General features: G+C 46.3%; 1 protein-coding gene across 2 annotated transcripts in view; it reads right to left on the bottom strand.

Annotated features, from left to right (window-relative positions):
• Positions 1 to 620: 620 nt before the first annotated feature.
• Positions 621 to 19,590, bottom strand: part of LOC144932508 (dnaJ homolog subfamily C member 5-like) — a 30,353-nt gene continuing 11,383 nt past the window's right edge. The window contains exons 2-6 of one of the 2 annotated variants that reach the window (XM_078856664.1): positions 14,067 to 14,287; positions 13,182 to 13,395; positions 12,177 to 12,348; positions 10,917 to 10,966; positions 621 to 5,136 (exon numbers count right to left, since the gene is read on the bottom strand). In XM_078856664.1, the coding sequence (XP_078712790.1) occupies positions 10,926 to 10,966; positions 12,177 to 12,348; positions 13,182 to 13,395; positions 14,067 to 14,176 (537 nt within the window). In that variant the 5' untranslated portion in view covers positions 14,177 to 14,287 and the 3' untranslated portion in view covers positions 621 to 5,136; positions 10,917 to 10,925. The remainder of the gene's footprint in view (positions 5,137 to 10,916; positions 10,967 to 12,176; positions 12,349 to 13,181; positions 13,396 to 14,066; positions 14,288 to 19,590) is intronic. The other variant, XM_078856663.1, reaches the window with a different exon arrangement.

Genomic DNA, 19,590 nt, shown 5'->3' with positions numbered 1-19,590 from the left:
CTATTAAGTCGGAGTAAAATCGTGACACGTAATGCTCAAAGCCGACATCACGACCTCGAATCATCATTGCACACGTGGACTGGATCCAAACTCAAATACACTCACGTCACGAGCAGGAAACAACTTGGCAGTGTCGACACCACAAAGGGAAGTGATCGGAAAGCTAAATGGGGTGGGGTGGGGAGGGGGGCGCCGGTTGACTCATCAGGCGTGGGCCTTGGGTTATGAGGTTGGCAGTCAGGGGGACGGGTTGGTTGGGGATCAGCTTGTTCACGTTTAGGGGGGTTGGTTCGTTTGTTTAGGGTTACCTGTGGCGAGGGTTAGGACAAGGGGGGACATGTCACTTTAGTTCGGGCTATGGTCTGGCGAATTAGGTGAGGTTAGAGGTAAGGTTAGGGTCTGGCTGGATATTTTAGCGAGTAGGGCTAGACTCTGGAGCTTAGTTGGTAAGCGTGGTTAGGGCGATGGGTATGGCTGGTGCCTGGCTGGTTGCTCCACCACTATTTATGAACTTTTCGAGCCAGCCGGCCAAGATTTGGCAAAACCTCACCCCGGCAACTGGCCATCCGCCTTCACTCCACCGTCCATTACTGCACGACCTTTTGATTTTTTTCGTCCGCTTTTTGTTTCGTTTTGCCTTGACAGACAACATGAGCGCCCTTTCGGGTTCATCTCACTCCGTCAGGAGTTCGACACCCAGGGTGTTGTGGGTTGCGCACCCGCCCCCCACAAACACCACCGCGCCCCCGATTTTAGCCAGTTCATGAATCGCCGCCGGTTCTCGGAGCTACGTTCTGCCACGCCAGTCAGCTGCTCTTCAAGCACAGCCGGTTCCACTTGACGGTACAAATTCAAACGTTCGCTTAATGAGCCCCCCCCCTCAACCCAGCAATGAACCAGGCTAGATTGTACAGAACCCCTTTTGATATCCACGTAATCACGACTGGCGAAACAACAATGGGTTCACCTTCGAAAGGTGGGACCGCATCCTATACACGTGTTTACGGCCAACAACCAAATGCACCGAGATGTTTATTCCAGCACACTTCTCAAAACACATTAAATAGTGAGCGCCATGTTTGCCTTGACGACTCTTCACATGGACACTCCCGAATAAAGAGATTATAGAACAATTTAGCAAGGACTAAACACGAATACACAGTTGATCCTACCCTACTCTTAACTTAACGCCTAACTAACGGATGACTTCTCCAAATCCTAACTCACGCCTCGCACTCATTTCTAAACCCAAGTCTCGAGTTAACCTGTGATGAACCCTAATCCGATGCGATCTCGAATAACGGATTAATAACTATAACCCCGATTAGTAATCAACCCATTACTAACTCTAAACAACGCCTGGCCTTAATTCCCTAACCCCATGGCTAAATGCAACCAATTTCGAGCCATGACCCACACATTGAATTATTTTAATATACATTTAAATACAAAAGATACTTTATTTTCATAATGTATTATTTCTCACTACAGTACACCGCGATTCCACCTCAGTCAGAACGGAACATTCCAATTCTATAACTACAGTAACTTCAGCGCATAAATACACAGGGAAATGCATTTGGAGAATTCCATTGCATGCCAGGGGGGTGGACAGTGCAGTCCATGGTGGGCGTCTCCGCAGAGTACTCGGCCACTAAAAAGAGGTACTGTAAATTGTCACGTGCATTTAAAATGTACTCATGTACACACTAGAAAATAACATCGTCGAATTTGATTGCTGCGCTGTTGGGATGATATAATCGGTTGGAATACATGTGACAGCGCCAAATGTTGCGTCATTTCTTCAAGCCATTCCCTACAAACCCTAGGGGCCACGCATGCACATCTCAAATCGCTACCGCACGAGGGCAGATGAGCATAAATGTGGTTTCGATGAAACCTGCCAAGCAACCAGTAAAGCCGACGGCGAGCAAGAGAGTCATCCCACCAGCCACTCAACCAACGAACCAGTGAGAGAACGCGTCAACCATCCAGCCACCCAGTAAAGCCAGCCTTCTAAGCATCCACCTAAAGTCAACCAGCTAATCATTCAGCGAAGCAATCAGCAAGCTAGTTCGTCGACAATCCGTTTAACCAGCCAACCAACCAGCTACCCACCCAACGAGCTAGTCAACCAAACAAGCCACTAAGCTAGCTAGCGAGCCACCCAGCCAACCAACCAGCCACTTGGCCAGCCATCCAGGGAACCCAGCCAGCTGACCATATAACTCACCGAAGCATTGAGCCAATCAGCGAGCAAGTTAGCCTATTCACCATGCAGCCGACCAGACAGCCAGAACAACAATAATTTACAACCGAAATCAACCAATTAGTTACGCAGTGAGCAAGCCAGCCATCTATCCATCCAGACATTACACGATCCTGCCAAGGTAACCAGCCAGAAAGAAAGCAATCTCGCCACCAAACAACCAACCACTGGAACATCCACGACAACAAAATAATCTTTGGAAATGTTTGAGCCAAAACCATCAACTGCCATTGTGGAGACGTTTCCAGATGTACGGCGATGACCAACGCACGACCGAGGAAGTCCAACACGATCAGAAGGTGCGCGCACATTGCCAAGCCCTGTAATCACACCTGCCACGCTCCTAATTTGATTAGGTCACACGTGGCCCCAGGCCAGCACAATGTTTTGGGTATTTTATTCATAACCATTAGTCTAAAGTCCCTGCCCAACTAAGAATTACATACAATGGGGCGATGAAAATGTCTGTGTCCTGACAGATTGAGGAATAGATAGTCTTGATGGGGGCAGTGCCATTTCTCTACATGGTTCCACTGAAGTGTCGTGGACTCACTCATCGTCAATGTACAAAGACTTTAATCGCCACCCAGGAGAACCCTGTCTCGCTCGCAAACACTTACCACATGTCGCTTGTCACATCGCTGCTTTTCCCAAGAAGTGATTATTTCACGATAATAGTTTTTCTCCTTTTTTCTGGCCACAAAACAGGTGTTATGTTAAAACACCAAACTGAAACCTTTTACAAGGATCATGTCTACATTAACCACAATACTCTGATAATATTCAAAGACAATTCATATATTATCAGAGTTTTTGGTTTGCATTCTGACCACACGCATTGTGGTTAATGCAGACATAATTCCTTGTAAAAGGTTTCAGTTTGGTGTTTTAACATCTTAACACAGCTGTTTTGTTGCCAGAAAAAAGGGGAAAACCTCTTCTCATATTTTGGTACTGGCAAAGGAGGTCCCATGATGATTACTTCACTGTGGAGACATGTGGACGGCACTGGGGACCAGGTCTGGTGTGTGAACTAAACATCTGACCTCTGTTGTTGCACCACTTCTCCGATATGAGATGGACTTTTTGATCACCACTTATATGCCCATTAGGAAGATGTCTGCTCAGGTTTTTGATTGTTTTTGAAAAATATATTTTCTCTTTGACCAGAAAAAACTCATTGAGTTTCAAGGTGAATTGCCTGTGATGTTTAACCAATTAATGCGTTTTAAGTATCAGTGTAATTGCAGTTGAAAACCTCACAGGTACGCAAAGGTAAAATGCACACAATCCAGCACGGATAGCCTTTGGGAGACCTACTTCATGTACGAGCTTTTAAGCAATGCTATTGCCCCTGCAGGTAAATTCTTACGGACAAAATAATTGTCCAGACATTTCGATAGCAGAACTCTCGGGGAGACTTTGCTGATCAAGCACTGGGCAAAGAAACAATCGACCAGCCACCACGCCGCAATGAATTGTCAAGACTCAGGGTGACGGTTTCATTCAAGATCTGATTTTGTTGCCTTGTTTGTACTGGTCCGCACCGTCTCTTCTGTACTGCCTTGTTCGTGCCATCTCATATGTTCATTTAGTTCCAACCAATGGCTTTGAGGGGAGGGGGGGGGAAGCTTACTTTATATGTACAAATCCAAAGTATTTGATCCCTTAACGAATAGTCTCGAATAGTCTGTCGCACTGCGTGTAAGCGAAATATCTGATTAAACCAATCGTGCCGAATAAATAGTTCATTATTAATTATGTCGTGTCATAGGAAGGGACTGAAACCAGCACATGGAAGGGTGGCAATGACTGGATTCCATTGCTGGGGTTACACGAAACCCACGACAACACACAAGCGCACGTCACTTGCTTGAGTGGATTAATGTTTGCGTGAACGAGTCGATGCCAATATATTCACTGTAGAACATCTTCTCCTTTAAACGCTGCACACAATACAATGCCAGAAAAAATAAGCACATCATGCTCGTATATATACGTCCTGTTTGGATTTTCTTTTTGACAAATTAAAAGTTCGCAAGGATCGGTGTTACAGATTCACAAGTTTGACAGTCACTAAAAAAGCAAACAAAAAATCGCACACCCACACAAACACGGATCACTCCAACACAGTAAATTAAAGACCGCAACCAAACAAAAACATCATATATAAAAGAAAACGTAAATCAAAAATCACACGGCTTGAACCACCTGGTATCGACGTACATCATTATTCACATCGTAGAGCCCACAAAGATGCTTTCATAGAGTTTTGCACATTACACATTCGTCGCTCGCACGACGCAACAAATTCCTGTGTCACGACTGTTGCCCCCCTTCCCCCCCCCCCCCCGAGTTCGTAAGGCTGCTCCCACACCGGGGCGATTCATGACGGCAGTGGCACCGAGTGAAACTGCACCGTTCGCACCGCATGCCTGCACACCGCACGGTGGATCGCCAGTCAGACGACAGACATCCCCATGCGATGGTGACCTTTACACCGATCGCACATACATGTGTGTGTGTGCGAGATCGGTGACGCTGTTCAACACGCGTCCATGGCGTGCCAGATGAGTCCCTATTGAACACACGGTACGAGCGAGCGATCTACGGGCGGGTTTTAGCCGATGCCGTCACACATCGCCGAGTTTAGAACTGGCCTTTGCATGCACACGAGCCCATACACCTATCCCCCCCCCCATTCCTTTCCTACCCACCCTCTCCCCACCCGACCACCACAGCCGCAGCTTCGAGCTGGCTCCCGCGAGCTTAGTTGAACGGGTCGTCGGTGTAGCGAGGCTTGTAGTCGGTGTTCAGTTGCGTTGTCTCAGAGGCTGAAGATGGCTGCACCACAACGGGCGTCTCCTCTGCGAAGAGACACAAAACGGAGGGATCAATTGCTGTGGGGTTGCGTGGGGGGAGGGTGGTGGGTGGGTAGTGGCGATGAAAGGCCTGTAAGAGATGTGGTCAAGATGGAAGGACAATGGATTGTTGAATCCGTGTGGCGCTTATGAACGTTATCTGCCAGTAAGCATGGTCGGTTCTCTGTGGGTACTCCAGTTTCCTCCCACACAAAGCTGAACACCCATTAACGGAATTGCCAAACAGCTCAATGCAGCACCCTCATTCAAAAGTAATGAGACTTGTTATTGTGTAAAGGGCATTATTATTACTATCATTATAGACACAGGCTCCCATAATGTTGTTTTTCTAGAATCATAAGCTATGAAACGGAGTGAAGTGAGTATAAGGATTCCCACTGCCTGCATCTGCATGCAGCATCTTATTCTACAGGACCAGGGGACACGCGATTTTACAGAATGCACAGACGGGTTAGTGATGTCACACGCTCCAGATGCCTCAATCGGCAACTCCAAGGTGTCTCCCTGCTAAGATGAGCAGGGGGGGGCAGCACTCATATCAATTGGTGGCACTGAGCCAGTGGTAGAAATTCCACATTCCCATGCCGGGGGCCAATCTATCCAGAAATTGGTACTTTTTTTTATCAATCCCAGAAAATGGAGATGGTTGAACCACAATAATTTGGAATTGCAAAGACATCTAACAAAATCACAACTTCATTGGATATCTTTGTCCGGGAGGATAAAAATTGCCCGATTAATATTGCTGCAATGCACATTAATAACCATTGTGCGTCATCCTTTCCTTCCATTTTCAATATCATCATTATCATCATACGCAAATGAACAGTGCATGAATTTGCCTGTCGGCTGAACAGCGTTGGCTGCAATTGCGTTCCAAGAAACATGGATGCCACGTGGTCTGAGACGCCCCGTCGGCAAACACCGGGTTTTATTTTTGGACAACAGTACGGCTTATCGGACCCTGGAGGGATGTTGGGGGCGAGCAGGCATCCGGTGAGGATTTGAGCACGAGACTTTCAAATTGCAATTTAGGGCATCGATTACGCGTCTGTGGAATTTTCCCAACCGGTTCATGGGACATGGGCACTGCCCAGTGCGCACGAGGAGCTTTGACCGCGAGTTTGTAGAACAGAACAAGTCCTGCGGAGAGGAGGCGTTGTCTTGGGCTGCCAACTGAACACGCTTGCACATTCAAGCGCCATTGGTGGAATGCCAGGAACATGAACGATTCTTCAGCGCATCGCTCAAAATCGATTCTATGTAACTTATATTGAAAACGTGAATTTTAGGAAAATGGAATGATCGAGATGAGTCAAAGACATTGTATGCAACAGACAATACAAATGAGGTACAAATGAAACAACAAAAAATCTACTGATTCCTGAATCTAGACGATAAATTGTAAGTCATTAAATTCCAGTTATAACAGGGGGTTGAAGGATGAATCGTTACATGCCTCGCGCACACGTACATCGCAAAAGCATAGCTTTGGTTAAGCTTGATTAGAGGCTTGATTAGTCAGTTACCACCACCACCACCATCACTGTCACCGACAACGCCACCACCAACATCACCACTAGCCCAGAAACCACCGCTCAGCACCAGTGTTTCAATTCCAGTCCTCGTGCGAACCGACGGACAACCTCACGCCTCCCATTCACTCATCCAAAAATGTTAACGTCCAACCACTTGCAGATGTGCTCAACAAGCATTAGTGATTGACAGGCGTGAGGATTGCTTTCACCACCTGCTGAGAAATCAAACCCGCACGTCTTAATGTGCATGGATAGTAATGCTTTGAATTAAATAACTTTAAAGAAAGATGCAAATTAAAATAGAAACTCTTTATCTTGTAGACCGCGTAGCTGGGATATGTCCACTGTGCTGCACCGTCACGAAATTTAAAGTTCGTAATGAAAAAATGAAATGACTTCAATGGTACATCACTATGTCACACAGATATATTTGAATACTTCACTGCAGTGATATAAATAAATATCTATCGTAGCGGGCCCGACTGCAAATTTTAAGCCTTTTTTCTCATTCTCAAAAACGAAGCTTAAAACTCACGCTAGATAGCCCAGGACAGATGGCATGGGTACATGCCTTTAAAGAGTTTGTTTTATTGGGTTGCATCTTTCTCTAAGTTACATTACATTTTTAGAGAATTAAATTTCAGTTCTCATCGTCTTTTGTGGTGGCAGGGAGCGCGAGACCTGGCTGGTGATGTCACCCCCTCCATAATGATTTTAGCGTGCGTGCATGTGTGTTTGTTTGCGCAGAAACCTGACATCCACAACCCAGCCCCAGACAGGGGTCAACCCAGGTTCAAGTGAAATGCTCAACGATGTTCTCATCGTGCGAGTAACAACGCCTGCATGTTCACTTGATGAGGCACGGTATTTTTCAGATATGACGTCGGCGGATTTTGACCCAACGTGTGTGGTTCAGCCCAGCAAAATCTGACCTCAAGCTTTAAAAAAATATATATAGTCGAACATGGGATCTCGTGTCACGGAGGTCACGCGCCTTTCATCACCTGTCCAAGCACAGGCTCCCCCATTCAGTCTAACAGTCGCAGAGGTCGTGATGTCAGAACACATGGCGCGAGCGACAGAAGACGAAGCGAGGTCGAGTGCATGCCAGATAAACGTGTTGATCCAATTAATCTTGCATCAATTATTTTGTATTTGTTAACCGCGTTTATTTATTTTTTCCGGCTGCAGGGGGATCTTACGTATCAAGAGATGGTATCGACTAACGGGAATAAGCAACGTAGTGAACGCAGCGATGGAACACGGAGCGCTAAGGAGGCGTGGCCGTGATTCACCACCGCTGACATCATTGACGGCTGCATGGCGAACGGTACATTGCTCAGCCTCCCACCCAAGAGAGCTTCTTGTTGTTACTGCCATGTAGGGGCCTCGGGAGTAGTTGTGGTGCGGAGGGGGGTGTCATGTGGGGAGTTGCGGACTCGGAATGATTTGATCAGGACATCAACCCATGAGAGGGAAATAAAACCGATACCAACAGTCGGCACTCAAAGGCCAAGTCGACACAAAAATTACTAAGCAAACAAACGTGACGTTTACCACGAGAGACGCGCAAACTGCAGTCGCACCCCACAGCAGGCGCCGATTTGTAATTTAAGTGAACGCTCGTGATTTGGCCGCCGCGAGTGGTTCCTCGAGCCATGCGCGGCTACTGATAAGCTTAGGGCTTGGGATTTATGCAACGAGTGGTGGTGGGGGGGGGAAGCTGTGTTGTTTGTGGGGTGGGGTGGGTTGGGTGGATGTAAATATCTCATCCGTTTAATTGCCCACGATTTTACACCGCAGACCCACTCGGGATCCCTCACGGAAACATTTGCGCTCCAGAAAGTTGATGCAATTATTTTTAATTCTTCACACGGCCAAGTGTGTGGCAGATAAACATGTTGATTACTTACAAAAAAATAGCGTAGGGTTTAAAAAGACGTCGTGCATCGTTGTGCCAAGTGACAGACACCCTGGGAGCGGGGTGTTAATTAAATGTGTTATTTTAGGCCGATCGGTAAACCGTGGTAACATTGCCCTCTATTCTGTCACAGCCTTTGCTATGTGAATTAAACAATTGGATGCACGCACAGATGGGCTTGGGGGGGTGAGGGGCGGTTTGCCACTACCAGACTCCAGATGTCAGGGCGGTTGGGCTTGAGGGTGAGAGGAGGGCAGCACACAACCGTGCCATAGTATGACTTGAGATGGAATGCCAAATCCATGACATTTCCAATATAACCAGGGTGGTGCAGTGGTAACACTAGTGCCTCACATCTAGAAGATCCTAGGTTTGATTCCCGACTAGGGTACCTTTCTGGCGTGGCATTTATATGCTCTACCCCTGGTTCTGCATGCGTTTCCTCCAGATTCTCTGGTTTCATGCGACAGCTAGAAAAGTATAATAATTATAATGGTAGGTTTTTACCCTTTTAACTGGTACAAAACTGACACCTGTATTCAAGGCATCATGTTTGCAATGACCACAACACAAGTAGTCAATAAAGCAAACAAAAAGAAGCAACTCTGATAAGGATAATAATATGCACTGTCCTTGAAGTTGATTGGTCCACACCCGAAACAGCTTTCCTTAGAGCCTAGTCTCCATTGGTGTTGGACCAGATGACACCAAAAGGCGTACAGAGTTGTTTTTTTTTATTTGCATTTTGACTACTTGTGTTGTGGTTATTGCAAACATGATGCCTTGAATAAAGGTGTCAGTTTTGTACCAGTTAAAAGGGTAAAAACCTACCATTATATTTTGCCACTGGCAAAAGAGATCTCATAGTATAATAATTATATTTTATTTACGTGACCTGGCCGAAAGAGCCAAGAGTAAGAATTCCTGCAGTCACGAAAGCTTTTAATCAAGCTAGAAGACATCAACGCACTTACTACAATGTGACTAGTATTGGCCCAACGTTCCCAAATGCTAACAAATTACCTGCAAATTACTCAATCGGGATTCCACACAGCAGCAACATCGCACCCCCCCCCCCCCTACTGCGAAAACTTGGCAGGACCCTCCTGAAAAGGAGTCTTGAGACTCAAGTGAGGCTCTCCTGGGTAAACAAATGTAATAAATAAATAAAGATTTAAGACCAATGCTCTTTATGATGCTCCTGATCCGGATCAAAAGAACCCATGTCGTGTTCATCCTGACATTTGTGCTGAAATGACGACGTTCGATTCTAAGTTGGATTGAAATGAAATTGCACGTGGACTTTAGCATTTAAATCAATATTATGATTTCTAATTTATTTAATAATTTAACAATATTCATTATATGTGCACTTATTTACGCAAGAAAACCTCATTGAGTTTGAAGACTTTTTCAGGAGCGTTCGGCACTGGGATGTTTTGCCAATTTATTATATCATTAATTCTGATTACGGAAGAAATTTACCCGAGCACCTATACTTACACAATGATGACCCCTCAATTATCCATACTCAGGTCGCTGGGTTCACACTACAGTGCGATAACCATTGTGCCACAGCTCCACCCGTTATTTATTTTTAAGAAAAGTTGAATTTACAGACGTGGACAAAATGTCCAGGTTAGGAAATAAATATGACCGTGGCTACATTATTGTTGGAGTAATGAAGCAAACTGGCCGTAATGCTCATCTGAAATGTAACAAATGTGACACGGTTGCTTTTACCGCGTGGAAAACTGTTCCTATTTAACGTACGAGTGCAGAGATAACAAATTCCCATTGGGTAGCAAATTGAGGTTTTTACAATACACCAAGATCTCGTGTATTTTAGACATTTGTACAAGAGTGAAATATACGTGGATTATGTCCGTTTCCACTGCGAGTGTTGCACTTTAATTGTGATCATCAATTCGTTTGCAACAGAAAAAACCCTATTTCCTGTGACATGCACAAGGCCGTGTGCGTGACGCCACGTTTCCACCACCACTGTGCAGGGAGTCAGCTTGGCTAATGCACCGGCGGGGCTAGTGGGGGCGTCGCCTGTGCTCCCACGGCAGCCTCAATGGGCCAACGCGGTCGATACTGAAAATGGCCCAGGATCATTCCTCGGGCTGAGAGTGGGCCTGGCAGTGGTTGTGGAAACGCAGCACGAGAGAGACAGAGCGAGCGAGTTAGTAAGCGCAAAACTGGCTTTGGGATTCTGAACAAAGGTCCTCCATGTGTCCCCGCATCCCGAGTCGTGTGAGGTGAGTGGTGGTGGCGTTGTGGGCGGTGGTGTCTGGGCTTACTGCTGGCGTCTAGCACCGTACGGCGCCGCCCGGCTGGTTGGTTATAATTTCTGCCAGGTGAAACAAGACAAGGTTAGTCAGAAGGAAAGGACACGCTTACACAAAACCCTGAGAAGCACGTGTGCACAAACCAGCAAAAGTGACGTACGGTTGTACGCAGTAAACCGGCATTTCCAATGGCACGTGGACACGCACTTTGGAATTAAATGTTCAAAAATTACAATATGTACATAAACTCAAGATTATATATTTGCAGTTTTATTTACACCTCATATAATTTTTTACAATTAAATTATTAGTGTCTGGACAGAGACAGTCAGCTTCAGAATATATTTAATCATTGGTGGCTAAAAACCCAGATTTAAATCCAGGATCTTGGCTATGCTAGCTCAGCGTCCTAATAAGGTATTAAGATCCCTGAGTCACCTAGCTACCTCACCAACCGAAAAATTATGGAAGAAAGAAAATACATTAATGAATGAAGGACAAAACAAAGAAATGATTACATACACACAAATTCTATCCACGTTGGTGGAGCAGTGGTGGTGGTCATGGTCATTGGTCATCATCATAATCCTTGTGGTGGAAATTCCACATTCCCATGGTGGATGGCACTTTGGTCAAATCATGCAACCTGACCATCGTAAGGCTACGAGGCCAAGTTTGTTAAAGCCTCTTGTGTCGAGCCAGGTTAAGAATGGCCACCCTAGGGATTCACCTGAGAACTCCGCAGTTAGCTGTGAGATCGTGAGGAATGACATCGCATTTGGTAGAATGACCCCATGGATAGCTGTGGCAATGAGTGGTGGTCTCGTAATTGATATGGGAAACAGCTTGGAGAGATTAGTCAAACAAGCCAATGAATCGACCAAACATTGTAACCCATCAACTTTGTGTGGTTGATTACTTGAGCCCATTTAAAAATGGTTGCCCATCACCCCTCCTGTCTCCCAAAGACGATAAATTCCCCTAAAAGCCACGCACAGCACGACTCATCTGTTGCTAGCGTCACATGTGGGAACAGAAGTGAGACTTTCCCCCCCCCCCCCAATTATTATCTCGTGATCCGAATAGTCGAATTACCGAACCAATAATTGGTAGCGTAATCAATCATCTAAACGGACGGCTCAGCTCTAACCCAATAACCCTGTAGTTTACTTTGGCAATGTTTGAGGTCAGAAGCCTATGCATGGCCAGCGGTGGCAATGCTGGCCCGGTGTGCACCATCCCCGCTGTTTGCCGCTGTGCCCGTCGCCTTACCAGTGTCACCGTCAGCCACGTCGTCGGCCTCCAGGTCTTCGGGGTTGACGTGCGCGTAGTCGGACTCCTCCGGCACACGCGGCTTGCAGCGACCGCAGCAGCAGTTGCAGCAGCAGCACAGGCAGCAGCAGCAGTAGCATGCCGTGATGGCGCCACAGAACAGGAAGAGGGACTGCGGGCGATACAGGGGCAGCGGTGAAACGATTGGCCAATCTAATAGTTGAATTTAAAAGTGTCGCAAAAAACATTACATTCGTCGAAAACACTGCTCTAGAAGAAAAAAAAAATCATAATGGATGACATTTACGGCAATGATCATTGTTCATAGCACTATGCCAAAATAATATAAATATTTATTGCTATCAGTTATATTGCATTTCCGCTATCGACACTCTAGCAAAGAGCAGTGTTAAAGTCACGTTAAACCTAATCTAACTCCAACCCAAACATAATTTCAATAGCCGCATATCTATCCACACCAGACAGTGCACACTTGTGCAAATGTATAACTCTCAGGGCTAAAATATATCCGAATATAGCTTTTTGGAGTAGTCATTGGTGAACATGCCCAAGAGGAGAATGCCATGGACATGAAAGTGATGATATAAATTAGTGGGATGTATTGTGGGATCAGAAAATCAAACAATGGCTATTGATGACGACAAAGACGATGACGATGCAATGGTAATCAAGCCGAGATCATCAAATCGCTAAGTCGATGACAATGATGAAAATAACGATAATGATCATCACCACGATGACAATTCATTGGTGAATGAGCCAAGACCACCAACTCACTACACTTAACCGCCCAGCTTAATCATAATGCAGCACGGGGCCCCGATTAAAACCCTGGACAACAGCAGCGCAAGCTCAGTGTCTCCGACACGGCCATTGTGAACCCGCGAGAGAAACAAAGGGAGACACCCAGACCCAGGGTGCGAACCAAGGCTCTCAGTGGTGCTCAGTCATTGTCTCCTCTCTCGTTAAGCACTGTTGGCTCACCTTGGCCCACCAGCTGGAGAACATGAAGTAGGTGTGAACATTGTCCTCGCCGAACTGCTCCGCCACGTACAGGCCCAGCGAGCCGTACTGGTCGTAGATGTTGCGCTTTTTCAGGTCGGACAGGATGCCATTGGCATTGTTTATCTCCTTGAACTTCTCGACGGCCTCGGGGTTGTCCGGGTTCTTGTCAGGGTGGTACTTCAGCGCCAGCTTCCTGTGTCGGGGCAGGGGAAAGGAACGCATCGTTGTCAAGGGACAGTGAAGCTGGGCGACATTCGCCGAGGTTCGACGCCGATGATGTCTTGCGTGACCTCGACGTTTACACGACCCCCGACCTTGAGCATCCACTCAGCTGATGCCGAGTGGGTGTTAAGGTCACTTTGTTCGATGGCTAGCCATTGAACAATGGCGTTCACTGAAGCGCACACTGTCAGATGCACTTTTACAGCCGTCTGGAATGCTCTTCCTTCCGATATTAGGAAGCCACTGGAGCTATGCACTTTGAAATCTATATTGAAAACCAATTTCTTTAAAACTACTCTGTGTTTAGATTGACGTCCTTACCGCGCACCTCCGATTAGCACTGTCGGCTATGTATGGTGCGAAAGAAGTTTAATATACGGACAAACATGCCAGGACAGCTCTTTGTCACAGAATTTTGATGGGTGAGGTCATTTTTTTACAATTGTAAGACGAATGGAAACTGTGCACACATTTGGACAAATTGGAAAGTTAATTCTATCCCTCGAGATTCAATGCACGCGTCACAAGCATAAACAATTTTAAATGGCGAATCATCATTCCTAACAGGCATCGCATCACCAGTCCTCCCTGAGCCACCCCCTTACCCCCACCCCGGGTTCTGGTCAGACCACCTCCTCGCACCTGTAGGATTTCTTGATCTCATCGGCTGTGGCTCCTTTCTGCAGACCCAGTACGATGTACAGGGCCTCCCCGGATGTGGACATGGACCTTTGACGCTGCTGGCTTGCCATGGCGGTTGTCGGGTGGCAAGGGTGATGAAGCGGGAGGAAGAGCGAGTGGCCGAGCTGCACTGGGCTGGGCTCAGCAAATTCTCGCGGGCACTCCTCTTTTCACGTGGAATTCTGCAACAGAATGAAACCAAAGATAAGTGGTCAGTTTTTTCATTGCTGTGTGTTAAGGTACGTGGGGCATGGACAGGACACGTCTCACGCAGTCTACCACCAACCCTAAATCTGGATCTCTTAGTCCACAAGAGATGGAAATTATACAAAAAAAGGTGACAAACTAAGTCAGAATCAGAATCTTTATTTATACTGGAGGAAACCGCTTAGCTATAAAGCAAATTTTCACAGATATCTAGTGGGGGCAGGTCAGAACATTACAAACAATACAAAACACGATATTTGATTAAAAAAGTATAGGAAAGGTAAGCAATTCACTTAAAAATTAATTCAAATAAAACTAAACTATTTTTTTTCTTACCAGGTAAAACTCTCGAACGAGTGAGATAGCCATGTGAGCATTCACGCAAAAAGTGTGAAAATACATACGGTTCTACGTGAACCACAGACAAGTCTTGTTCATTACAGCTCAGGAGCTTTGGGCCAGAATTGCATGTCCCCACAAGTCCACTTTTGCCAGAACGGTTTCACAAACAAGGCCGATATCTCAATTTATAATTAAGGAAAGAAAATCATAAATTAATCCTGACAATCATCATCCGGGTATTTTTTGAGCTGCTGCTCCATATTAAATGCTGCCGGATTCCATAACCAAAAAAAATGTAAGTGTTCAGTCGCCAAAATGTCGGGCTCAACACAGCGCCACTATCTTAAGCCCATCCCGCGACATCTGGTCTCATCAGCAATCCACGGCCGTAGTGCCAGGTGCCCTCGGATGGAAAGCTGACTGGCTTGCAAAAACACTTGGAGGCGGGTGAGGTTGAGCGCTTCAGGCTTTATTATTTATACAGCGCACCTGGTCGCTCAAATGCTTGCCTGCGAGTAATCGGCTCAAAGCGTCGAAGGCAGAAGGGCTGTGGTTTTAGTGATTATCAAGGAACAAAGACAAAGATCCCCTGTGGAGCATTAACAAATTGATGAGGGCAAGTGCTGTTTGCGAGCACCTATGATGGCTACCATGGCACACGAGGGGGGGGGGGGTGGCCAGCACCACGCCGGGCCGCCTTTGTCTCCCTAGTGATGATGTTGACACATTACACCAGGTACTCATTTGAGGCAGAGTCAACCGAGCGGAGGTCCAAGGACATGTTATATTTGTTGTCAACGGGTGTTAAGACGTGGCGAGGAATCAAACTCTGATCACCGATTTATTTGCGCAGCTTTCAACACAACAACCGGAAGCGGCAGAATAATGAACGAACTCCTGCATACAGCCGCTTTCCCGTGGTGTACACAGCTGGAGAAACCAGGCGACGCCCACAGACACCAACGAAACTAGTACAACCATTAAAATCACCCAACAGAAATAAATGTTAATTAAATATAACTGCGCAACAACAATTTGCGAAACAAAGCTTTCGGCCACAGTTTTCACACAAAAGTAAAACAGATAAGAGTGTTGACCGGCCCACCCTGCCAACTACAAGCATAAGACAATTGTTTAGACGAGTCGGAGTTGGTATCGCTTCCTGCATTGTGTACTAAACAATGGCACTCATGACTGTCAATAAGCGATCGCTAATCTGTAGAATGAAATCTGGCATGGATGGTCGAGGCGATAATCATACAACACCTGAGATTTTCACCTCTTTATCTAGCCTCTGTAAATAGTTGGTAGTGCTCCGCCATAGCCAAGAGGTTCACGTTTAACAATCATCAGGTGTGTGCAACGTGTGACAGCTTGATTTGTGCTTAAATCAAGATCAGGCGAGCGTGATAATGCAGACATTTGGCAGATCGTCAAAACTGCAGAGCAAATGCTAAGCCTTGCATTAAATTACGTTTTTATTCCAAAACATATTTTGCACAATTATCGAGAAGAGTTCCATGAAGAACGTTGACAGTGAGCAGTGTGTCAGAGGACGGTCCCGAAATATGACGACAAACATTAATGCAGACGTCACTTCGGTAGGCCTCTTTTCCTCACACTGGGCACACATTTTATACGCCCTGCAAAAGAATATTCGTTGCACGTCAAATCAAACCTTAATCTTTCCTTCTTGGAGGCGAAGAGGCAAATTAAGTGACAATCAACATTTTCCTCGAAATTTTTGGTTTGTGCAGGCAGTAGTGAGGCCCGCAATTCGCTACACCTAAGAACCGGTTTCATTTCAAGGCGGCTCAAACCTGGATACAAACGCAGAGGCTCAGCGATTCCGGCTCAGTGCTCTGATATGACCATTATGACTGCCCCCCCCCCCCACAAGTCACTCGACCATCTCTGAAACAAAATAAAGGCTCATCTCTGTTGGTGGCTCTGGTCATCTTTGTTTGCGGCTCTTAGCCAGGTGTATAAATTCAACATTTCTATGGCAGAGTAAGTCTTTCCATAGGACACACACTGCTGACTTTCTAAAAGCGGGAATAAATGTTTCAAGTCGGGTAAAATGATTGGTCGAGCTGACACCCGATTGGGATATTAACTCAGAACCTTCTACCCGAGTCAAAATACAGTCGTGTGTATATTACTTGCAAAAGACAACATAATTTGTATTCAGTGCATCTACATGACTGCCTCAACACGCTCTAAATATGCATATACGAACATTCACGCACAACAAAGACCCTCTGGGGCAAGTGCTGTTAGCGAGCACCTATGAAGGCTGGCACGGCACACGAGGGGGTGGGTGGCCAGCACCCTGCCTGGCCCCCTTTGTCTAGTGGCGATGTTTACACACCGCACCAGGTACTCATTTAAGGCTGAGTCGACCTAGAGGAGGCCCAGGACCGGTCCAGATAATCGTCACTGGTGTTTGCCATGAGCGGGAATCGAACTCTGGTCACTGGGTTAGTAGCGCAGCGTATTAATCGCTACACGACCGCTCCCCACATGCGCACACACACACAGGCACACACGTCTCCCTGCCAACACTGCAACCGTGTAAAATGGTGGCGCTCTCAGTTGACGATGGCGCAGCGGGGCAGAACGTGCGCAGAAAAGGAAAACAAAAAAGGAGAAAATACGGACGAGAACCACAAACCGGATTCCACTCGCTCGCTCACACAAAATCCGACGGCACTATTTTTAGGTGCAGACGCTGAGCAGCTGCTCCCCCCTCCTGCTGCTTCCTCCTCCTGATGATCCTCCTGCTTCCCCCGCTGCTCCCTCTGATGCTGCTGCTCTTCCTCATGCATCCACTACTCCAGCTTCCATCTTCCCGATCCTCCTTCTGCTCCCTCCTGACATGGCCGTCTCTCGGCATATCTTCCTCCTGCTCGTGCCTCTCCTCCTCCCATCGTCGTCTCCCCCTGCTCCTCCTGTCACCATCTCCTTGTGTTCTTTGTTGTTTTTACTCCTCAGCTTCTATTTCTCCTGCTCCTGATCATGTACCTCTTGCACCTCAACCAGATCTTCCTCACATGATTTTCCTACTCAACATTCTGTTCCTACTCCTGCTCTTCTTCCACATTTTTCTCCTTCCGTTACTCTTCTGGCGATTGTCTCGTTCCATCCGTCCTTCCACTGCTCATGAGCGCTGGGGGGGGTCTCCAACCAGGGAATCTCACACCCCTCGCTGCCCAAACCCACCCTCCATCCCTCTCACCACCACGATCCATCCACGTGACCACCACTCATCTAAGCGCACAGTTCTCACGGCGCAGCTGAGGGTCTCTATCACAAGCAGCGGACGCGAGCGGAGCATCGGCGAGCCACACATCGGCGAGCTGTCTATGCAGCGGCAAGAGGGATGGCACAGAGCTGACATGTAACGATCCATCCAGTGGGCCATGAAAATGGGATTCTTACGCACACAGTATACGTGTGAAATTGTGCACTTCAGAATCAGTTATTTAGGATTCATGCAAATTGTGCCATTACATTTATGCTAAAATGAGAGACGGAAAACGAGGAAAGCGGTGTAAACGAGCAAGAAATGTAACAACTTGCCCGGTACAGGGACCTTCATTAATTGTCACAATTCACAATTCATTGTTGCAGAACCTCATTATACTAACGAGCCCAAATTAACGGAGATTCACATCGTGCACTCGCACAACAAGTACGATCGCCCACACGCAGCATGCCGCGCTCATTCATGGATTTGGCTAAATATTCCATTGCAAGACCCTCCCTGAAGAAAAGGTCTGGAGACTGACACTTCTTAGGATAAAATGAAAGATATTATTCATTTACAACATCGTATTGTATTTAGAATAAAGTTCTCCAACTACACTATAGCTCTACCGTACACTGACATCTGTGCACTAATTAGCAAGGATGTAATGAGGCTCACGCGTTCCTCTTAACCTGTCACAGTTTAAGACTCTCCAACCAAGAGTCCACAGAAGCAAAAGGTTTCTTATATAATCTAGGGACTTGCGGTGCGAAACAGACATCTGTAGAGTACAAACAACACAGCCGAGAAAGATAACTCAACGGTAAAAATCTATAAAAATCACGGAAGTTTAGTTTTCGAAACATTATTTTTTATCGTTGTATGTGAAAATGTTTCCGTACGTCCAACACAATCAGTTTTAAAAACCCTTGCTGCCATATACATGTTAAACGAAATACAGCTAAGCTAAATGGATAAGTTAGTCGGCCACCCACAACACTTGTCTACGTTATTTACACTTACGGTAGTTCATGTAGCTGCCTGCATCATGAATCCCCACAACATTTACATGGACGATTGCCAGAGAGCGATTTCAAACTGCTGCAGTGAAACTCGAGCAGAGATAAAAACGGACTTATAAACGTAGTGCCAACGCGATGTCATTCCGCATGCAAGGGCCGTCGATGATAACAATTCAACAATTAAAATAGATTGAGCTCACGGGAACAAAGTGATTCATGTGCGCAATAATTGATTATTTAAGGGATAAGCAAATTACATGCAAATAGTACACTCGTTCGATCAGATGGCCATGTGTAATGGATTAAAATGCGGGTACTGCCACCTATTCCAAGATGTCTGGCCAACATTGATCAGGAGTTAGATCGCGTTATTTATAAATGTGTCGTAACCCTCCACCACCCGACATGGCCCATCAGTAAAACATGTGTCACATTGACCAAAGAGTACAAATCGTTCACTAATTTAGCCCACCGATGTGTTGAAGAGTGAATCCCCAACATTTACAATTTTTGAGTACGACGTTTCGCTGGTAATTCCATCCAGCATCATCGGGCAATTTGCCAGAATAGTGGCTCTTCAACACACACCGGTGGGCTAAAGTAGTGAACTATTTGTACTCTTTGGTCAACGCGACACATTTTTTACTGATTGGCCGTGGTGGAG

The sequence above is a fragment of the Lampetra fluviatilis genome, chromosome 5, assembly GCF_964198595.1.
Source record: "Lampetra fluviatilis chromosome 5, kcLamFluv1.1, whole genome shotgun sequence".
Classification (NCBI taxonomy): Eukaryota; Metazoa; Chordata; class Hyperoartia; order Petromyzontiformes; family Petromyzontidae; genus Lampetra; species Lampetra fluviatilis.
The sequence above is the reverse complement of the archived record's forward strand: the minus strand, read 5'-3'. Positions and strand labels throughout refer to the sequence as shown.